The 22,484-nt window shown below is 36.7% G+C and overlaps 2 protein-coding genes across 3 annotated transcripts in view; one reads left to right on the top strand and one right to left on the bottom strand.

Moving 5' to 3' along the window:
- Positions 1-2,079: 2,079 nt before the first annotated feature.
- LOC124165611 (cytochrome c oxidase assembly protein COX11, mitochondrial) lies at positions 2,080-8,621 on the bottom strand. Its single transcript, XM_046543076.1, has 4 exons — positions 8,266-8,621; positions 8,006-8,161; positions 7,768-7,935; positions 2,080-2,364 (listed from the first exon to the last, which is right to left on the bottom strand). The coding sequence occupies exons 1-4, from the start codon at positions 8,524-8,526 to the stop codon at positions 2,218-2,220; spliced, it is 732 nt and encodes a 243-aa protein (XP_046399032.1). The 5' UTR covers positions 8,527-8,621; the 3' UTR covers positions 2,080-2,217.
- Positions 8,622-8,991: 370 nt separating this feature from the next.
- LOC124165609 (protein FAM126B) overlaps positions 8,992-22,484 on the top strand; it is a 38,742-nt gene continuing 25,249 nt past the window's right edge. For both annotated transcript variants that reach the window (XM_046543071.1, XM_046543072.1), the window contains exons 1-6: positions 8,992-9,173; positions 11,090-11,286; positions 14,435-14,569; positions 15,083-15,208; positions 15,978-16,204; positions 19,621-19,755. In XM_046543071.1, the coding sequence (XP_046399027.1) occupies positions 11,101-11,286; positions 14,435-14,569; positions 15,083-15,208; positions 15,978-16,204; positions 19,621-19,755 (809 nt within the window). In that variant the 5' untranslated portion in view covers positions 8,992-9,173; positions 11,090-11,100. The remainder of the gene's footprint in view (positions 9,174-11,089; positions 11,287-14,434; positions 14,570-15,082; positions 15,209-15,977; positions 16,205-19,620; positions 19,756-22,484) is intronic.

The raw sequence follows: 22,484 nt of genomic DNA, 5'->3' as shown, positions 1-22,484 counted from the left end.
CCAGAGACAGCTCCAGGAGTTATTTATTGGGCAAGCCTGAATTTGTGGAAAGCTGGGTATTACCTGGGGGTCAGAAATATTCCGTACTCCAAAGGGGGTCCAAATTTTGGTTAGACATGAATGGCCCTTGATGTTAGACATGAATGGCCCTTGATGTTAGACATGAATGGCCCGTATCATGCTTCTTACCTCCAGAAGCATGATACATTGACTTAATATATCAAAAAATTATTTCTGTCATTCAAGAATTTCGTACTAATTTTAATTTTATGGATGCAAGGCAACTGTTTAGTAATTTTTCTTGTATACCAATTGGTATTATTAATCAAGACCAGTCACTGAATATTTGCAATTCATTTACTCCAGTAAATAGTCGCAAAATATGTTTACCTTAAGTGGTATTCATATTTTCTCTTCCATATCTGATGAAAGTCTTTGTTTGAAAGACTTTCATCAGATATCAAGGCAATGTTAGTTTTTTTGCTACCACCTCTTCGATGCAATGGATACATAATGCTGGATATCAAAATTAAGTTATCTGATGTAAAAATTGATGACTGAATGTTAACAAATAATGTGATGTGTGTGATTACTGATTTTCCTTCTTATACCTATGTAACATGCAAATTTTTCATCCGTTCAGAGAACACTCAATGGAACTTTCTACGAGTTCATTTTTATCTTAATGCTTGTGTGTGGCTTTGAGGTATTCATAATTTGCTATAATGGCCTCATGAGTTGCATTGTATATGTATTTGAATACTTAATTTTAACTCACCTATTAATAATAATGTTTGTAATGTGGATGAAAATAATCCTTTTACATAAATCACTGTATGTCATGTTCATTAATGTTTACAAAAATTTTACAGATGACTGGAGAGAAAGAAGCGAATTCTGAATGGAATTATTGCTTACATAAATTTACTTTCATTCGTAAAGGTGCAACAGGAAATCATAGGTACCTTTAATATTTCCTGTCTAAATTTGCAGTCTTTTCCATGTCTTAAGAGTCATATTGAGCTCAGTAGATAGCATCTGTAGGCAATAGGAAAAATAAATGTAGTTCCCTACCTAGTACACAGTACTAATTATTAATCATTGGTGTTAGCCCAAGAAAAATTTTATCACAGACGACTACTTTGGGAGGCAATTGAAATTGAGAAATATCCCCAGAATTTCAACCAATTGGACGGCGTCAAACTTAGCCAGATGTGGAAGAGAATCTTCCCGAAGAACAACGGGGACAATGTTCCCAGTATGGTTTCAGCTATGATTCACCTGCCCGCCACACTACAACAGGGGATAGTCCGCTCGCCACTCAAGGACAGGGCTTAGGGATCTTCTGACGTCAGCATCACCCTTCCCCCTCCACTACTCCGGTGGAGTGAGCAGAGTTGACAAGTATATAAATTCACAAACTTTTTCCAATTTCTCATTCATCGCCTGATGATGCAACCTGCAATGGCCCCTAAAGTTTGCGTGACAAAATGCAATAAGCAGCTGCACCCGAAAGCCGTCAACAACGACCATTTTCAAGAGTTGCCTGAAGTATTTCAAGAGAGATTTGAGATTCTTTTCAAAGAGAGATATTTTTCCGAACCGATAGACATAGGAATTTTTTTCTCCTGAAAAATGGAGGACTTAAACAATTTCTGGAAATAATTTAATTTTAGAAATAGGGAAGAGATCGCAGAACTGGATTTTATTAGCTCATATTTTTAAAACTATCTCAACCAAGGTAAAAGGGATTTCATAAATGAGCCTAGTGTACAGGAAGTACCTAGGTTATTTGCTCATTTTACCAGTTTATCTTTTCTTATGGTCAGGCATTACTCTAGTAACACTATTTTGACTAAACTTAAAGTAGGTAATAATTCAAGTGAACATTTGAAGAATTTGCATAGCATTGTGTACTAACCTGGGTGTAATCACTTCTTACCTCCTTACAGCATAATAAGTATAATATTTGTTTCTCCTAAAAGTATTACTTACTAAAAAAATCTGGCATTGAACAAAATACTCATGACCCCTCCCACTTGATGGCAAATATCAGGAAAATTCTAATCATTGTCATTGTAGGCTTTATCTAACATTTTATATTTATTATACACACATGTTGTCCATAAGAATTGATAACAGGCACAAAATAATTCTTATACACCACTGTTAACTAATGAGTTTTCTCGATCCACAATTCCGCTATAATGATGACTATCATTGTTTCACAAATTCAGGGATAGGTAACTTAAGTCCTTCCTTTGCTTCAAAGAACGTGTAAGAAAGGGTTATTGAATCAACATACTCCATCTTTGGGTCATTGGCAAAATCTGGATCAATGTAGAAGAATACTGGCATATCCACCTGTTGAGAAAAAAAGAAGGAATTATAATTATGTATTCTGTTAAAAGTAATGGATCACCTATAGAGTATATAAATAACATTATAATACTTTGTATAAAAAATGTAAACTTGAAGGCGAGAGTCTAGAAAAAATAGGGAATGCAATGGAAAACTTCAACATTAAATTTCTTATTTATAGTACATACTTTGAATGTTCCATGTTAGGGTAGGGAAAAACCTGCATGGATAATTGTAAGAGATAGAAAATCTAAACACAACCATTTCTTGAGCAATTGAGATCTGATGAGTCAGAAAACAGGGAAAATTCCAGGACACTGTCAAGCTTTTGGGGAAAAATTTATATTCAGCCGATAACTAGTCAAATGCATAACAATATCTGAGCAGTCTTCTTCAAATCCTATGATATTCTGCTATGCCATCAGCATTTTGCATCATACTAATTTCTTTCCCCATGTTACCTCCTGAAGCCTTGGATTTCACTGATGGGTTTCTTGGTGTAGATGTTAAACATTACTTGAAAAAGCCTGGACCTTGACGGAGGGCTAAGCGAACAGGGGAGGGGAAGTGACATGAAGAAGACATGGAGTGAACTTAGCATAAACAGATGCATACACTCACATTACTAGTAAAAGGAAAAACTTGAACAGCAAGTATATCAAGTCTGGTGCCAAAACAATGCACAAGAATCCTCATTTTTGGAGGAGTGAGGATAATCCCTACCCAGAAAAGGGTAAGACTGGATCAGTGTAAATTTGTGACATATCTCTGAAGACGAGCAAATATTTAATCGAAGACTGCTCCGTGTTCAAGTGCAAGGTATGTTGTTTCACGATGAATAATTAATTCATTACATTTCAACTTGCTTTGAGTAAACATTTTGTCATTTGCCACTTCATCCTGTCAGAATTCACGGTTGTTACTTAGAGGTCTTTGCATAAACAAACCTACTTTAAAGGCAGGTTTAGTGCTAGGTTAGTATGGAGAGAGAAATTCAGTATTGAATGAAATGAATTCAGTGAACACTTGCATCGGTGTCAATGAGGGTGAGGGTCTTTCTTTTGTCATTTGTATTCTTCTGAAAGGTGGCTGAATGATGCATTTTAAGTTACAGCAGTGCTGTCTGTACCAGTGAAAAATTCTTGGAAGGCTATTTCTGTACAGAATGAAGGTAGGAGAGAATAAGGTACATATTTATTTATAAAACCTATATCCTGCTGCTTATGATGGGTATTAGAGATTTAAAAAGGTGTTTTTAAAAATGCATTGAATGCACATGAAAAGTTTTCAAAAATAGTGCATCCCTCAGACCAATGAACACTGTTGCTTTCGTTAATCATGTCATTTTAATCTCTCTTCAGAAGAAAAATTTTTGGTTGCTAATTTTAAATAGGTAACATCTTGTGCTGTGAATGATTAATCCCTGACTTAGCCATTTAACCCAAACATTCAAGTTTTTTATTTTAAGAAAACGTGTTATTATATGCTATAACTTGTAAATATGCTTGAACAAGAAGACATTGGTACCATTCACAGCTCACTAATTGTAATAAATTGTGGAAGCAATTATTCCATTGAGTATTAATAAAAGTAAGGCAATATGGTATTTTCATTTACAAAAGATATAGAGAAAACCCTAAAAAATACGCATAACTAATAGAATGCTAAGCACCATAGGTAGATTAAGGGGGGAAAGCACGGGGGCACGTGCCCCCTCCCCCCCCCCCCCCCCCCAGATGCTTAAAAAATAGACTAGACTTTCTTTTAACATGGTAATCATTACTTTTGTTTTATTTAGTGTATTATATAGCCTCAACCATTTAATTTAAATTTAATAACTTTCACATCAATATAAAGAGAATGTTTTCTAATAAATTGTTGTGTTTTGTTTTAATCTCAAATATGAAAAGACCTGTAAGACCAAGGTGCCCTGCCCAGAAAAAAATCCTTGATCCGCTCCTGCTTAGTGCAAAATGAGTGTAACTTCTCAGCTGCTCCCATTTCGTTCATTTTACATTTCAAGTGTTTACTCAATCATAAATATTATAAAAAAACATTGAATGTGAGCACTTTCAAGTCTCTAGTATCAGAGCTTATGTTTTAACACTAGAAGGACGGCAGGGGTCATTTGACCCATTCTCAGAATTTAAATTTATTTTTCTCTTATTAAAATATTTTTTTTTAATTTTGAAACTTTTTCACTTCATTCATTTTGGTCTTTATTTTGATAAATTAGGGAAAATTCAACTTCAAATTTTTTGTTTTTAATTTTTATGACATGTTATACCTAGAAGGCCGGCTGGGGGTCATTTGACCCACAGCTTCTTCTCGCACTATTTTCTACCTTTTTCTTGCCCGTGGGCTCTTTTGTGCTATGTATATCATATAATTAGCAATAGGCTAGTGTGGTAGATCATTTGCTACATTTGAACCTGCAAGTTCCCGGTTCAATGCCAGTTTTGCCCCAAGGGGTCCTACCTGTATTCCAAAACCTAGGCATAGTGACTTGTTATGCTCAATCTTTCGATATTTTACAGGCAGCAAAGGGAAATAAAACCTTCTCAATACTTGATTTGCGTAAATTCATGCAATTATGATATTTTAATTTTGCTTTATTTATTTTGCAATGATTATTGTATTACCCACACCGGAAAATCAACACGTATCCCATGACTGTTTTCCATCAGCCAAGATTCAAAGCTCTTAGAGACATTATTTTTCATCATCGCCTCATCAGGTTTACGAGTAACTTTCATTTTTCTGGCCTGACGGCACTGTCACTCGGCCTTGCCCCTTTGTCGTGTGTCCAGCCTTAGTGCCGCCTGACCCCATCGTGGTTTGGGGCGGGTGGACTTCATGCTGCACCCCAGGGCAAAATCCTGTGTCCTTTTGAGAGAGCGGAGGAATAGGGTGGACTGTAAAATTCTACTGTAAATCCTACCCTTGGAATCCACACATCGGTCGGAGAAGAAGCATTACTGCAAGTTCTTGGAAGATACGAATCAGGATACGGTTGGTGGTTGAGTCCCTGCATTTCGAATGGCAATTAGCGTTACTTATGACATTTTTATCCTTTTGTATGAATTTCAAATGCTCTCCAGCTCTCTATACATCCAATGCAACTGGAGAAGATTCTACCATATTGCGCTTTCGTTTGTAGATTTTTCCCGCATGCATATCAGTAGCGAGTTGAGGAAGAAAGTAAGAAGTCGAGAAATATATCAAGAGAAGTGAATCGTCGCGATTCGAATAGCTGTAAGGAATATAGAGGATCAGTCTGGAAGTGAATCGGCAACATCAGTTCAAGGACATTCTGACCAATCCATCAACATCTGCATGTGATGGATGCGACGAAGTCCAAGATAGTGAATCCGAAGGTGACTTTGGCATAACAGCAAATGCACAGCTCTATCCAATGAAATGCAGCTGCCCTTTTATGAGGAATCTTCCAAGTAAACCAGACAAATTTGGAATCGAGTACTGGGTTTTGACAAATATGAAATGAAAATACAGCCTAAATGAATTTCCATATTGTGGCAAAGATGATGATTGGCCATCCAATCAAGCGCTAGGGAAATAAATAGTTACTAAAGTCACCGTAACATACATGAATCCAGAATAAATGCATCTTGTAACAATTATTTTCCATACATCCAGCAAGCAGGATATTAGAAAACAATGCAAAACTTCTCTTGCAGGGACAATCTGAAAATACAGGCGTGACACACGAATATCCATGACCCCTAAAATAGCCATGTAATCCATTCAACGCGAGTGTTCAAAAATACCTTAGGCCATACTCTTACGTAGTATAAGGCAAAGTAGAACAACAATGTACTTTTACACAGCAACATGATCTCAGACGATACTATTTCCGAAACGAATAAAAGAATACTAGAGACCATCCTATTTCATAATAAAAACAAAAAGGGAATAGATATGATGGATAGCATGTATCAATTTATTTACACGTCTCCAAATCCAACACCTATATCCCCACGGCCACAAAAAAGAAAAAGTTGCCAAATATCATCGAATTGCACCAATTTCCTTTCCATTTTCCAAATTCCTTTTCATGTGCAAATAGCTGGTGCCCTAATACCCCCTGCCACACCCCATTAAGGGGGCTTACGGGTTAGTGTGTACATTGAGATGTAGATGAATAAATCGTTCAATGTACGCATTCATCGCAAAAAATATTTTGTGGAAACAGCGCTAAAAAATACTGTCTGTCTGAGATTTACAACAAAGTAATAATTTTTAAAAATTTTAATGCAAATTTTGTCAACCCAGTATGCCTATTGTTAAAAAATAAAACACAAATTTTGTATTGACTGCATGTATTTTCATTATTAGATTTGCAATCGACTACTAAATATGGTTTAATTCATGATTCTTTAAAATAATTGTTATTAACTTTTGATAATGGAAATAATATTTTATAATATTAAATAGAGTTTTTAATGAACTGATTCAACAATTAATACGATTAACCTGAGTATTGGATGAAAATGAGGTGTTTTATTCCAAAATACATTTTGGGGGTCAAATGACCCCTAGCCGTCCTTCTAGGTAGCGCGGAACTCCCGTCCTCCTAGTGTTAAGCTTGTCGGTTTGGGAATAAAGGTGTAAACAACAAGTCTGCCGTAATGTATTAAAAAAAAGTGTTGGTAGCCCCTACCATAGGTTTGTAAATTAGTCATTAGCCCCCAAGGAGTTTCCCAACAACTGTCGACAGAATGAATGACATTTGTAGGTAGTCCCTGGAATCGCTCTTATCAATAGTTATCAGTTAAGGTCCATACCAACAATTGTTGGTAATGTGTGCAGAATTCCACCCCAGGCCTACCTTTCCACCCCATCTTCTCTTAACTTCTCTTAGCTCCATCACATGAAAACCCCACGACAGAACATTTAACAGCTGGCAAAATTAAAAAAGGTTAAACTAAAGCTTTTAAAATCATTCTAGAGGAAGCCTAAATTAGTCCTTTGATGCTTCACATCTCATGGAAGATTTCAGGCAAGTCAAGAAGATTCTTTCTTGATATATTTTCATTTGCTGTTACTATCTGATCAATAATGATATGACTCACTGATCATTAATTTTCTGGCACACCTGGTATGCTTGTCAGTCCTCTATCCATGAACATGCATGTTCATGCCTCTATCTTTCTTGACAAACAGGCATGCATACAGACAAAATATATTCCATATACATATGTATATATGTATATGCATAAGTACTCCAAAATATATTCACTATAAATGAATACTCCAAAATCCATTACACATGGCATTCATATAATTCAAAGTAACAAACTGGATGAAGGTAAGAATGCATGAAAAAGAGAAAGAACAAGTACATAAAAGCGGCAAGCAACAGTACTTTAAAAGAACAAATGTTACCTCTTCATGTGGATTGAGCAGCTGTTCTTCGAAGCAAAAGCACTGTATTTTATTGAAATACTGCCCAGCCTCGAACGGTATCACATTGTAAGTACTAATTCCGATGACAGCTGAATCAGTTGGGTTTCGAGCAGTGTAAAATGCTAATGCTGTCTCTCCAGGGGAAACCTAAAGAGGATGATGTAACCTTTAGTACACTAAATTTTAAATAATCCTACATCGAATGAAAGAATTTTACCCGAATTTCATCCTGTTGGGGCTTGAAATTCCATCTCATACTGGCCGCAGTGTCAGCATTAAATACAACACGAATAGATTTTTCTTTAACTTTCTTCATTTTTTCCACTTTATCAGCATCGTGGCCCACAGCCGTCGTCCCACCATAGCTTGACGCCTACATCAGAAAATCTATTAGATGCGTTGATAAATCATGAAAAGTTTATTCATAGCAAGTGCGTATGCTATGGTTCACCAGAAGTTATCTGTTTAGCGACTTACCTGGCAGAACATCCGGTACAAAGGCACTGCAGCATAAGTGAAACCAACAGTCAGTACACCAAGAGCACCAAAGTAATAAGCTGTTCCAGATAATGGAGACTTTTTCTTAAAAGAAAACAGAGTCTTTGTGGTCCGCAAGGACCTGACCGATTGTCGATCACATACACACTCCTTAAAAAACTTGTTGGAAAATAACTTAACACCACAATTGCTACGTCTATAAATACTATTTACAAGCGTTAATGACATTACAAAATTCATTCGTCACATCGAGAAAAACTTTCTCATAGTTATTTTTTGCACGCACCACATAAAAACATTCGCCAAGAGCGTGAAGTTAGCCCACATTCTGAATTCAGCGATTCAGCTGTTAGAATATCGATACGAGAATATCGCCATTACCAACATATAAATCTATGTTGTATTCCTTTTCTCTTAGAAATCATTGTGATATTAACGCGTCTTTTACTATTTGAAGGCAAAAAATAACCATAAAAAACATATTTCATGCGTTAAATTTTATATTTACGCTGCTAATTAAGTAATTTATTGCAGTATGATATGCTAAAGTTTATGAAATACTTCATTCGAGAAAAATCCTAATTTACTTGTAAGGTGTCTTATCCAAATATGTTTTTGTTTCAGATGTTCAAAACCTATTTTTAAAATCCTCTTTTGACATCACTCATCACGATTTATCTCAGAATCCATAAGAATCGATATCAGTATAATTTATTAGGTTGGTAAACTTCACAGGATCGTTGCTAATGGTTGCTTACCGTCTGAAGTTGGAGCAAAGGGTGTCAGAGGTTGGGGAAAAATGTTGTCGATAATGTGCCTTGAGTTGGAGATGGATTTAGTATAATGTCATTTATGCCAGTATAACATTTCGGACACGGCATTGATTGGTGAGTTAATTTGGTTAATTATATTTTCGCATTTTGCCGTGCATCTTCCCAACAAGAACCTATACTTTCTTTGCCCCTAAGCTGCTCAAGCTTATTTGACGATTAACGTTATACGGATTAAAATGGAAATTTTTAATATATGTGAATATTTTATGTTTATTATCTTGTTAAAAATTATTAGATTTTCGAAGTCGCTGTATGTAGGTCATTAAGTACTGAAATGTCGATCGTGATGACATGTTAAGTTTGTGCTAGGAAATGAAGTGAATTTGAGGCTATGATTCTTTAATTGTTTCGTTGGTGAGTCATTATTGTTTTCAAATCAGCCATCTCGATCCTCAAAATAAATTACTATGAAATCAATACTGGATCCTTAATAATTTTAGCCTTGTCTTGACCGTATTTTTCTCCTGCCATGTTTTGTCATTCGGTCACAAATGTAATGATTGGGGATATTCACCCTGCGAAAAAACTCGTTGGATGGATTAGAATCGCATCTATGCAATTGCATGTTAAAGCCATCATTATACATATTTCCTCTGCATTTGTATAACATGTTCCCAGATATGTTGAAATCATATTCCACAGTAATCTTTCATATTCAGTGAAACAGCTCCAGTCACAGTGTAGTTATTGATCTGGAGCTCCATTTAGGCGTTAAGGCTGAGGGTCAATCTTTTTTTCTTATATAGTCCTCCGTTGAAAAGTGTTTAAGAAATTTAACATCAATATTTTCTGTGGAATTGACTTGAATCTATTGTAGTGGAGACTCCGTTTAACCTACTAATAAATGGGCGCACATTTAGTATCACTGTATTGTATGGATAAATAGAGTTCAAATATGCCCTACTTAGTACCTGATAATGGATGTGTTAGAAATAATTTAAGTTAGGTGAATCGTGGAAGGAACATTATTGTGCCGTCACCAGATGTACGGTGGAAAAAATATGCTGTAATTGATAAAATATGTATTCTTAGAGTCCTTAAGTCCAGATTGTGAACAGTTTTAATTAGGAGAGAAACACAACACACCATACACTTTTTATATCAACCACAATCTAACTTTTATCCAACAACTATCAACTAAAAACTGTTAAAAAAAAACAAATAAAAAATATCATGGCTACCTATAACAGTATACTGCAAATTGCTATATTTACAGTAATAAATGGATGTGATGGCAGTTAAAACACTCATGCTTCATGATGGCTGATAATAATACAATTTGATTGGTGATTGTTGACGGGCTGTCATTTTTTGTATTTCATTTGTAGCATATTTCACCACTGAGTTCTGTTTCAGGAGCTGGTTTTATCACTAAGATATTTAATCTGTTCAACTTATGATAGCTGCCTTTCTAGCTTTTACTGTTTGATTTTGGTCTTACAATTTATTGGGACCTCTTTTCTTCATGTATTCTCTCCATAAACTTGATTTATGCCATTCTTCAATGACACAATTTTATTGATTTTTAATTTTGATTTAGAGTTGTTGTTCAGGAATATTATATGGTTTTTAAATGAGTCTGGGAAAGTATGAAAAATCAAGGAAAATTTGGACACATAATCCGTATCTGCCATGTTTACGGCTGACTGAGGACTTGCATCTTTGACAGAAAAGTCCAGCTTATTTGCTTTTGGAGTATTCTAGTATCTACTTTGTCTGTAAAGTAAATTCAGTTTCTGTTATTGTGTGTTCAGAGAAAACACTTTTTGATGTGTCAATTTAAACTTCACGCCATGCTTTAATTTGTCTCGAAAGTTACTTTTTTTCTATTAGTGCGGATTGCTTCTGGGATTTCCTCCACATTGATTCATCTTCATAAAACAGTTTTGCCAGTGTTGCAGTGGGCGTCTTCAGGTTTGAAGTTCTAATTAATCCATTCTAAAGAGAAATATTAATTATAATTATTTCAGAAATCCATAAGATGAAGAATAGTGTTGATTACCAAGAGTCAGGAAATGTGGAAACAATAGTCGGTGAGTGGATCAAGGACTGGGAGGGAGTCGGGGAAGGTGAGGAGCATTCTCATGCGGAAAACCTTGCTCATGATGTTCCAACAGCCTCTGCAATACACACACTGCTCTTAGAGGAAAGATCCAAACACCCACAAGTAAGTGGTGATGACTGGCAAGCATTTATTTCTTGCTCTCTTTAAACTTGTCATGAAAAAATGGTGCAATTATTAAGTATTAAAAGCTGACAGATGAATTTAAGCCACTTTACTTGGGTCCCCTTGGGCTGTGCCTGATTTATCTCAGCCGTAATAGGGTGGTTTCCTATTATTTTTTTATTGCCTAAATCGAAAGATTATTACTCCTGGAGTACGCATTTCACGCTCTTAGATTTTTGAATGACGATATCTATTTTTCCCGATTAAACGAAAAGTGAAAATTTTCAAGCACGCAAAAACACCACGGCTAAGTAGGAATGATGGGAAAAGTCTGTGTGACATATTTCTGGTTCTTGCTGCCGCCATGTGAGATGACCTTGAGGCGAGGCTTGAGTGCTGATACGACGCAGGCTGCTAGCAGGTAGCGCTTGGCTTAAATATGGATTATTACTACCTTATCAAACGAAGGAAACTTTCCAACCTTAGACAGTTTTAATAAGTGATTATTAAGAGATGTTTCCCCTGAGCTCTGTGACTCATGCATGCATTGGTAATCTCAGACGATGTAAAACTCCTTTCCTCTCTTGTAGAAACTAGGTCCCTGTGACGTCACGTGGAGTGGAATAGCATTGGTGCCAATCTGGCCTTTTTCAAATGAGGTTAAAATTGACCAATGCCATTCGTTTGAACTGGGATTTCTAAAACCAAATAATTTGTATATTATGAAAACCGTAATGGTGGGTAACGAATAGCAATCAATGCATTTCGTTTTCTTTGATGAAGGAAACTTTTAAGGTGGATGCTTTTAATCTCAAAAATGATCAATTTCTGTTCTACTATGTATTTACAGGATTAAATTATATTAAACACACTTGAAGCAAATAACGTCAGCAATTAAGTGTTGGTATTACCCTCAGTTCAAAACACTCCTATAATCCTTGATGTGTCGGCTATGAAATTAAAGTATCCATGGAAAGCTGCACACATAAAAGAAGAGCTGTAATTCATTTTATGAATTTCAAGACCCTCATAAAATTTGTATGCAAGTTCATGTGAGATTACACCTCTCTACATATATAGCTAAATGGTAGAATCGACTGTTGCCCGTGTAAAGGGTTGCACACTTATGAATTCTATGGGAAAATGAGTATTTTTCCCATTATTTTATTTTCTGCGGGCAAAAATAACTATACAGACTTCTTTACCTTAATTAATATATAGCAATTATAACCTCTCCTCCATTTCTTCCTTTTCCGTTTTATTTGAAAATAACACTTCGACTATCTAACAAGGAGACGTCATGTACCTTGCTCTGCTCTTTTCAATTCCATGTTCTTTATGGCATTTGGAATGGCGAACACATCTCTGAACTGGTAGTGGTTCCATTGCATGGGCCATAATTTGGCTGTAATTAATTCATTTTCATGCAGTACTTTTAACAAGCCATATATAATAGGGTAGTTTCCTTCATCAAAGAAAACAAAAGGCATTGATTGCGATTCGTTACACATCATTAGTGTAATCATAATGTACAAATTATTTATTCTTAGAAATCCCAGTTTAGACGATGTTAATGGTCAATTTTAACCTCATTTGAAACAGGCCAGATTGGTGCCTATGCGATGCCACTCAATGTGACGACAGAGGGACTTAGATGCTATACGAGTAGTCAGGAGTTTTACATCGTCTGAGATTACCAATGCATGCATGAGGCACAGAGCTCAGGAAAACATCTCTTAATAATCACCTAATAAAATTGCCTGTGGTCGGAAAGTTTCCTTCGTTTGATACGGTATTAATAATCCTTATTTAAGCCAAGCACTACCTGCCAGCTGGGTACTCTGCTACCTGCTAGCAGCCGGCATTGTTGCAGTGCTCATATCCTCGCACCAAGGTGGCCTCACACTGCGGTGGCTGGAACCAGAATGACGTCACATGTGCTTTTCCCAGCATTCATACTTATTTGTTGCATTTTGCATGCTTGAAAATTTTCACTTTTCATTTAATTGTGGAAAGTAGATATCGTTATTTAAAAATCTAAAAGCGTGAAATGCATACTCCAGGAGTAATAATCTTTCGATTAAGGCGATTAAAAAAAAGGAAACCACCCTATTCCAAAATAGTGCATTACCCTATACAGGGGTCAGTTGATGTAGTGGTTAACATCGTCGACCCTCTTCCAGGGGGCCAGGGATCGGGGTTTCGTCACGGTAGTACATTTTGTAGTCTTCATTTTGATCATATGGCGACAAGTATTTCATTTATTTTAATTGTAGCAATCATGGGCTTGAAAAAAATCTTTTATCATCATAATGGTGTTTAGGTGTATAAGCAATGTCTTGAGTAAGCAGTGTCCTACAAATATGGTACCTTGAGAAGCCCCGATCCCTGGTCCCCTGGTTGAGAGTGAAAGACATTAATGCCTACACCAACTGACCCCCGTGTAGGGTACTGCACTATTTTGGAATTACCGTATATGTCTGAATATAGTCCCCCCTTTTTTTTCAAAAATGCCCATGGTAAAAGTTAAGGGGGACTATATTCAAATGCATTTTTTTAACTTTTCCCGAAACTGAAGCCTCAAAATTAGGGGGGGGGGGGGACTATATTCGGAGAAATACGGTATATATGGCTTGTTAAAAGCACCGTATGAAAATTAATAAATTACAACCAAACAATGGCCCATTCAATGGAACCACTACAAGTACAGAGATGTGTGTTCAGAGATTCACATTCCGAATACCATAAAAAATTCGGCATTGAAAAAGGAGGAGCATGGTACGTGGACTCTACTTGTGAACTGAAAATCTCATTTATTAAAACATAATCGTTTACTATTCACTCTCCACCACCACCCATCCTCTCCCTATGACATGGAGGAGATGATGCTTCAGGAAAAATCATGTATATTGGTCCAAGAAATAATTGTTCCTAATTTTATGGATATGGTACTATAATTAGTCATTACTATAGTCATGGTAAGGGTGATGGGCAAATGCTGACTCTGCCATTTAGTGGTTTATATTGCCCAAAGTGGCATTAAAGCGGACAGAAATTTCCAAGAGTGTCCAGTCTTACATAGCTAAGTCTCTGGTGTGAAATCTAATATTTTTCTAATGATCTTTGATTTTTTCCCCCTTCAATTCAGCTTGTTCATGATGTCTGCGCACATTTGTTGGTGTTCTACCGATCAAAGGAGCCTCCACTCAAGACATTTACCTTGCAGTTTATACCAACGCTGATATATGTGTACTTAAATGCTGTGGCGCATGATGACCTTACGGTAATTTGAGATTAATTACTGATTCATTGGGTTTAAATAAATGTGATCCCATGAAAATCACCCATTGAATTTTATCCTCACATTATTGAATCCTTTAAATCACTAATGATACCTGAGAAGTACCTTCCCCTACAGTGTCGTTACTCTGCTTCCAGCCTCTATTGCTTGCACTGACAACATGATTAATAGGCATTGGCGATTGAAACTTGTTGATCATATATTTTGAAAGCCTATATTTGAAGATGTAACTTATATTTCTCAGAAAGAGTGATTCTATTGCTTTTTGGTGCTGATATGCTTTTTGCAGAAATAATGTTAAAATATGTTTACTTCCACTGGCTATTTACTTCTTCAAAGATTATCTATGTTATATTATGAGTCTGTTTTATGTCACTTTATTTTTTGTGTTTCAACACCCTCTTGAAATTTGAATGCAAGTTTTTGTGAGATTATAAAATTATAGGTAAATGTTTCAGAATATTTTTAATTACTATTATAATAATTCTTCAACAGGGGGTTCGGGATATTGAGACTCTACTCATTGCCTTGTATAACCTTGAGGTGTTAGATGAAAATGGAAAACCCAAAATTCTTCACTTTCGAATTCCTTCACTGGCTCAAGCATCTATATATCATGAGGTAAGATAATTATCAATACTATTTGTGCCATAAAAATGAGAATAGACCCCAAGTGTGATAAATACCTTGGCTATCACTTTGTGTCCTTCAAATTCTCTCTTCCACTTGGACTCAATTTATTGCACGTTTAATGGACTGTATTCGATTGTAAGGCATGAAATTGATCGCAAATGTGTCTCTCCGGCTTATATCATCAGTTTATATTGATCACATGTATGTCATCAACTGGAAACATGCATTCCACATGTAATTAACTGTATAAATAAAGAATAGGTTGATGTGAGTTGTGGGCTATTTACTTCTTCAAAGATTATCTAATGAGGCTGTTTTATGTCACTGCAATGGCTCATTTCACTTGGACCAAGTATACCTTTAAATTCATGTTCCTGTCTCTTTCCTACAATTAGTATGAGTGTGTGTATTTATGCATTCCTTCTTGTCTTGTCAAAATCATGGTGAACCTATGTTTCCTGATAGCTCTTCTGAACTGAACACTGGAGAGTAATCGGGAGGTTCTGGATTCAAGTCCTCATCAGGCCACTCTTTTACTCCCTGATTTCTAGCTTCTACCATCTTCCACTTTTCTTTTGCACATTCTGAGTTGAGTGTTCCTATATCTTATTTTATTTTTATAGTATTTATAGTTGTCTGAATCTTAGACAAACCCTCCACATTATGTATGCTACAGGATTTAGTATTTTGCGCTGTTTGAGGCCTGAATATGGTCCGTGTATTTTTTATTGAAGCCATTTCTTTTCGGCTTTTGCAGCCCATGAGCCTGGCCCCTGCGTCCCTAACAATGTCAGCCCTGCAGAGGCTGGAGGAAGTGGAGTGTGGACGGGGAGGAGGCTGGGGGCCCTTGCCACCCCTGCACGGGCCTCTCACCACGAGTCGTCGCCTGCCCCTGATCTCATCTCTACTCACCATTGCCTTCTCCCCTTCTCTGTCCTCCCTCTCGCCCTCTGCCTGCCATAATGCTTGTCGTATTGCTTCAAGGTTTGTACAATCTCTATTCTGTCTACCATGTAGTAAAGCCCATTAACATTTAAGGTTCTAACTAGCATTTTTCAGTGGAACTGTTTTGAAATGAAAGACTGGAAAGTTCTCATTTAATATTCCTAACTGTATTTAAACCAACCTGTATTGTTATCTTTTCAAAGTTAGAAATGTGCTTTGGTAATTGCAATAATTAGTTTGTAAGGCCTCAGCAATAAATATTCAGTCCTCTTACTAATTAATATGAGTATATCTTTCTTTAGTTGTGAGTGTTTTTGTTGCACCCCATTCAAATTTATGAATAGCATGTGTGTGGAAAATTTTTAAATGTCTCATGCCTACAGAACCTGGAGTGTACTGATAACAGTCTTTATAAGAAGCTGGGGCCATCTATAGCCAGGTATAATTTGAAATGAAAATGTATTAAAATTTTTAATTAATTTGTGCCCATGTTAATACCATTAATTGCATATTTTTGTCTTTCCTTATGTCAAAAAGATGGTTTACTTACTCTGATTTTCATTTGTGGTTGAATTTGGTCACATGTGACAAATTTCTAATGGCACTCAGTTGTAACCTTGAGTCATTGTCGAGATAATTTTATCCTTTATGCTTCTAGCATAAGTATTTTAATGCTATAACATTAATCTAGATTATTTATTTTTTGATTAACTGTTCATTGGATTATCCTCCTATCACTTCCCTGTTCAGTTCCCCCAAGCTCTTTCCTACTCTTTCTTAGCATCATCTATGGTCACTCCCCATCCTCTATTGTCAATCGCGCTCAAACATTTTTTTCAATGGAATAGGTATAGAAAACTTCAAGGAAAGCATGGTGTGGAAACCAAAGTAAAAACTGCATAGAAAATGACCTTGAATGGATTATTAGTCTCTATAAATTATCTGTTTTTAGATTTCCCTTTCATCGGGATGGATATTCAAAATGCAGTTGTAATTTACTGCTTTTTTTTACTCTTGGAATTCTAGTTCATTCCCTACTCACAAGGGGAGAGCACATACCTTGCTCCGCCTTTTTCAATGCCGTATTTTTTATGGCGTTCGGAATGGCGAACAGATCTCTGAACAGATAGTGGTTCCATTGAATGGACCTAAGTTTGACTGTAATTAACTAATTTTTGAGCGGTATGTTTAACAAGCACTATATAATCCCAGAATAATGCACCGTCGTTCAGATGGATCGGTTGATCTAGTGGTGAGCGTCTCCGGCTCTCCTCCGGGGGGCCAGGGTTCGAGGCTTCGACATGGCAATATATTTTGTATTCTTCATTTTGATCGTGCGGCGACAAGTATTCACTAATTTTAATTGCTGCAAGCTGGCGTGAGAAAATTTTTTTATCATCATAACAGCAATTAGGTATTTATGCGGTATCATTATGGACGCGGAGATATTCCGACTACTCTAGAAAGGGTTGGTGTGCACTAAAATGTTAATTTTTCGTATAACTTATACTCATTGCGGCATAGCGGTAAGTCACCGGAATTACTGCTTGGCATTGACGCCTGCAGGGCGCGTGAGCTTGTATTTCCGCGGCCGCGTGAAATTTCTTTCAGCACTTTTTAATTCATAATATCTAATTCTTCGGGTGAGAAAGCGCCTCATTCTAAATACAGCAGACTCCTGATTATCCGGCTGAGGTTTATCCGGGTTGCAGATTATCTTTGCATGATTTAACTATCGCTCAATTTTTGCTGCGATCTTTATAAAAAAATAAAATTGGACGTAAAATCATCGGAATTACCGCATTAATGCTAGGATACTCCGCACGTATCAATTCCGTCAGAATTCCCTTCATAATACGGAAACGATCGGGTGCTACCTGCATTCACGGGAGCACCGTGTTTGTGTTTTCCAAGCCTCTCAGTGCGCGACCGCGCTCTGTGATCATGGATACACGTCTGGCAGCAGTTACAACCTGGGAAACTTGTGCAAGACACCACTGCATGGTGTGGTGCCTGACAATCTGGTTTCCTACGTCAAGCAGTGGTTTTGAAGCATTCGTGCAAACCACTTTTCTGTATCCGGACAGCCACGGATGTGTGGTTTCCAAAACCAGGCCTTACATGGAGCATTAATAATACGAGTACAACCATGTTATCGCCACTAAAAAGATCGCGAACTGGCAAAGAAAGCTCACATTGCATCCGGGAAGCACTATAAAATAGCATAATAAGGGCATACAGGATAATATCTTGTTTGTTTTACGTAAATTATGAACATTTCAAGACTTTGAAGTGAAAGTTTAGGTTATCTGTGTTTTCCAATTATTCGTGCCATCTCTCCCCATCATTAGCCCGGATGATCGGGAGTCTACTGTATTTCAGGATTGATACATGGGAATCGAAGAGAGAGGCTGCGATAAATTTAACGGCAAATTTTGGAGGAGAAATCACTACAGTGCACGATATTACGCGGATGCGTTAGGAGCGAGATAAAACAAGCCAATTGACCTTGGAATCGTAATGAGATAGAGCAAATGGACGTCAGCAGCGTTAAACAATGAAGCCTTAGGTTTTAATAGTTTATGACTCATTAGATATGATTTTTTCGCTAATTCACCTAAAATCGCAAAAAACGCAGAATTTTGTTTTTACCTACATATTTCGTGTTATTTCACGTTATTTCGCGTCTCGCGAATTTCACGGAACTCTATTCATGTAGTGAAATGCCATGGAAAATCCATTATATATTCCCATTGTTTTTTGTTATTGGTCAAGTGAGGACAAAATGAAATCAGTGGCTTGAAATAAAGCATAAGCAGTGGATTGGTTTTTCATGAATCTGTACTGATTTAAAGACCATAGTGCATCTTTTTCCAAGAAGAAAATTAATTGGATGCAGTATATTTTTTCAAGTTGTTTTGACTTGGCATTTTGTATTACAATTGGAATTATAATTATTCAAATTGTTGGAGCATCCTTTGTTTTCATAAAAAGGGGTAGTTTTGGATTTCAAGAGAAGATGGGAAACTGCCGAATCTGAGGAAGTCATTAATAAGAAATAGAAGAGCTTCTTTTATGCATCTGTAAGGAAGTTACAATAATTTCCCTGGAATTTTGTGGGTCTAAGAAGTTTTTGTTGGCAAAAGGAGATACAATGGCCCTTGGTACATCCTCTGTAACGGGGAAGAATCAAAAATAAAGAAGCATAAGAGGTTATTTTATCATCCTATTCTTATCAAAGGAAAGATTTGTCCCATAGATATTTTCAATAAATAATAGTGGAATCTGATTTAAGTGGTGAGAGGACCCACCCTATTAAAACCTTTTATTTTCCAAGCTCTTTTGTGATATCATGTTTACTTTTATAATATGTATCAGTATTTACACTTAAGCCTTTAATCTTTTTAGATGGCCTTGGGTTTTTGGTTGTTTAATTAAGAATAACTATTACTCAGGCTTGTAACGCAAGGCTTTGGAGGGAACTCTGGCACAAGAACTCAGCAGCCTCCTCAGACGCACACCTGTCTGCCGCGCATACCCACATCACCTAAACTTCTGCTTGAAATGCTGCATTATGTTTACTTTTCAATGTAAGTAACCTCCAAGTGTGGAATACATGTACTTGATGGTCTTTTGATTCATGTGATTTGATCAGTCATTACAACTTGGGGCATTGCTAGATTTGTTAGGCTTTTCATACTTCCTGAGGCTTAGGAGAGGGAATAATCATAATCATAATCATAATTTATTCAACATTAAACATAATACAATGTAATAGTCTTCGTCAAAGAAAAACTAAATCTAGAATATACAATTTAGAGTATTGCTCTCCAGAAATTCATTGAGTGAATAAAAAGCTTGAGTCACTATCCATGAGTGAAGAACACCTTTAAACTTTCTTAAAGTACAATTTCTTGCCTCTTGAGGTAAGTGGTTGAACATGCAAAGTTTAACATGGTCAAAAGAATTTTTTGTAGTTGACAGCCTACAGTGGGGCTGTAACAGATTATGTTTGAGCCTTGTGTTGTAATGGTGGACATCAGCACAAGTTTTATGGCTGTCAATATTCACTTTCACATTTATTAAACATTTAAATATATATAGACCGTACAATGTCATAATCCCTTGCTGCCTGAATAGTGGTTTGCAATGTTCCCTTACGTTAGAATTGGTAATAATCCTAATGGCTCTTTTCTGTAGAATGAATAACTCTTTAGATGAGGAAGAATGGCCCCAAACCTCAATGCCATAGGAGAGGTGGCAGTGAAAAATGGCAAAGTAAACTGCTCGAAGATGTTCGGCAGGAATGAGTGTTTTCAGTTTTCTAAGGAGGAATATGGCTTTTGATAACTTAGCAGTTGTAGAGGATGTATGACAATCCCATGTTAGTCTGCAATCAAGGTCAAAGCCCAGTAGCTTTAAATTTCTAGTGTGGTACAGAGTAGGGCTTAAGGAGAACACCATTTGTTGGGTTTTATTTGTGTTAAGGGCAAGCCTGTTTGCTGAGAACCATTCTTCGGCCACTGAAAGGATAACATCCGAAGGATAGGTGGGGTCATTTAGATCATGTATGAGAGTAGTGTCATCAGCATATAAGACTGACGTGCAAGGAAGATGGTGTGGGAGATCATTAATCAAAATTAAAAATAAAAGAGGACCGAGGACTGATCCTTGTGGTACACCATGTGTTACGTTAATAGGGGCAGACAGTGAATTATTCACTTGAACACATTGCGAGCGGTTTGTTAAGTAGGACTCCATGAGTTTTAATTCAGAATTATTGATACCATAATATTGTAATTTTCTCAGGAGTAGTGGATGGGAAACACAATCAAACGCTTTAGAAAGGTCACAAGCTGTTAAAACAAGAGAGGATCTATTTTCAAAAGCCTCCAGTAAGTTATCGACCACATATTTGATGGCAGAAGATGTAGAACGACCTTGACGAAAGCCATATTGAGAGGGTGTAAATAGATTATTATCGTGAAAATGATTGTAGAGCTGAATTTTAATGACTTTTTCAATTATCTTACCAAAAACAGGAATGATAGAAATTGGGCGGTAATTTGCTGGTGAGGTTCTATCACCTTTTTTATGAATAGGGACTATTTTCGATATCTTGAGTTTTTTTGGGAATGAGCCTGACTGAAAGCAGGTATTGCAGATTATTGCAAGGGGTTCACTGAGTACATCTGCTAATTGTATGATAAGGTTGGCAGATAATCCATAAATGTCGGTGCAGTTTGATTTTCTGAAGCTTTTGATAGTTTTAAAAATGTCAGTGGGAGTAACCCACTGCCATTTGAAAGCAGGTGCGGTTACAGGGAGTTCTCTAAGAAGATCAGTGGCATCAGCAGATGGGCTCTTTAAAGAGGAGATGATGAGATTGATTGAGTCAATGAAATGCTTGTTCAGGCTTTCAGAACAGAAAGGGAGTTCTGAATTGAGATGTATAGAGCCAGTTTCAGAATTAATAACTTTCCAGGCTGCCTTTACTTTATTGTCAGCCTTATTAATTAGAGTACCATTTGCCATAATTTTTGACTGATTTATTTTATTTATGTACTCCTTCTTATGAAGAAGCCAGGCCTTCTTGTCCTCAATATTGCGAGAGTGACTATATTTGGAGTGAAGTTGGATTACTACAGATCGTAAATGAGATAATTCCTTAGTAAACCACTTATTACTGGGCTTTTTACCTTTAGTTTTGGACATAAGTCTTTTGGGGAAACAGTGTTCAAAGAGCAATATGAAATTCTCAAAAAAACAAGTGAAGTTATCGTTGCCATTTTGATATTGAAGGAGCGAAAACCAGGTGACATTGGACAATAGAGATTTTAAATTTTCACCACCAATATGAGAAATATACCGAGTAAATGTAGGAAGATGGGTCTTACATACGGGTTCAGAAACTCTTCTTTCAGTGGTAAATCTGAAGTCCAAAGCTAGGTGATCTGACAACCCTAAGTCAGTCACGTTGACATTATAAGAAGAGGCAGGTAAGCTTGTGATAATATTGTCAAGGCAAGAGCTGGCTCTTGTGGGCTCTCTGTTTACACAGTGCAAATTGAAGGACATGAGCAGAGCAATGAGGGAGTTTGTCTCTCTTGTGTCAAATCGAATAGGGGAGAGTAGGATAAAACAGGGTGATCTGATAAAACGGGGTATCGTGGTTTTTTATTTTGGTATGTGCTGACATCTTCCATTCAACACTCTACCTTCTTCGATAGATCCTCACAACCATTTTGACAGTACGAGCTATCCGCTGTGTGCACGTGTGAAATTTCTGCACTAAAAAATACTTTTTCGTGTGGTGCGA

The sequence above is a fragment of the Ischnura elegans genome, chromosome 9 (assembly GCF_921293095.1).
Source record: "Ischnura elegans chromosome 9, ioIscEleg1.1, whole genome shotgun sequence".
In the NCBI taxonomy this organism is placed as follows: Eukaryota; Metazoa; Arthropoda; class Insecta; order Odonata; family Coenagrionidae; genus Ischnura; species Ischnura elegans.
Note: the sequence above shows the minus strand (reverse complement) of the source record. Positions and strands in the feature narration are given on the sequence as shown.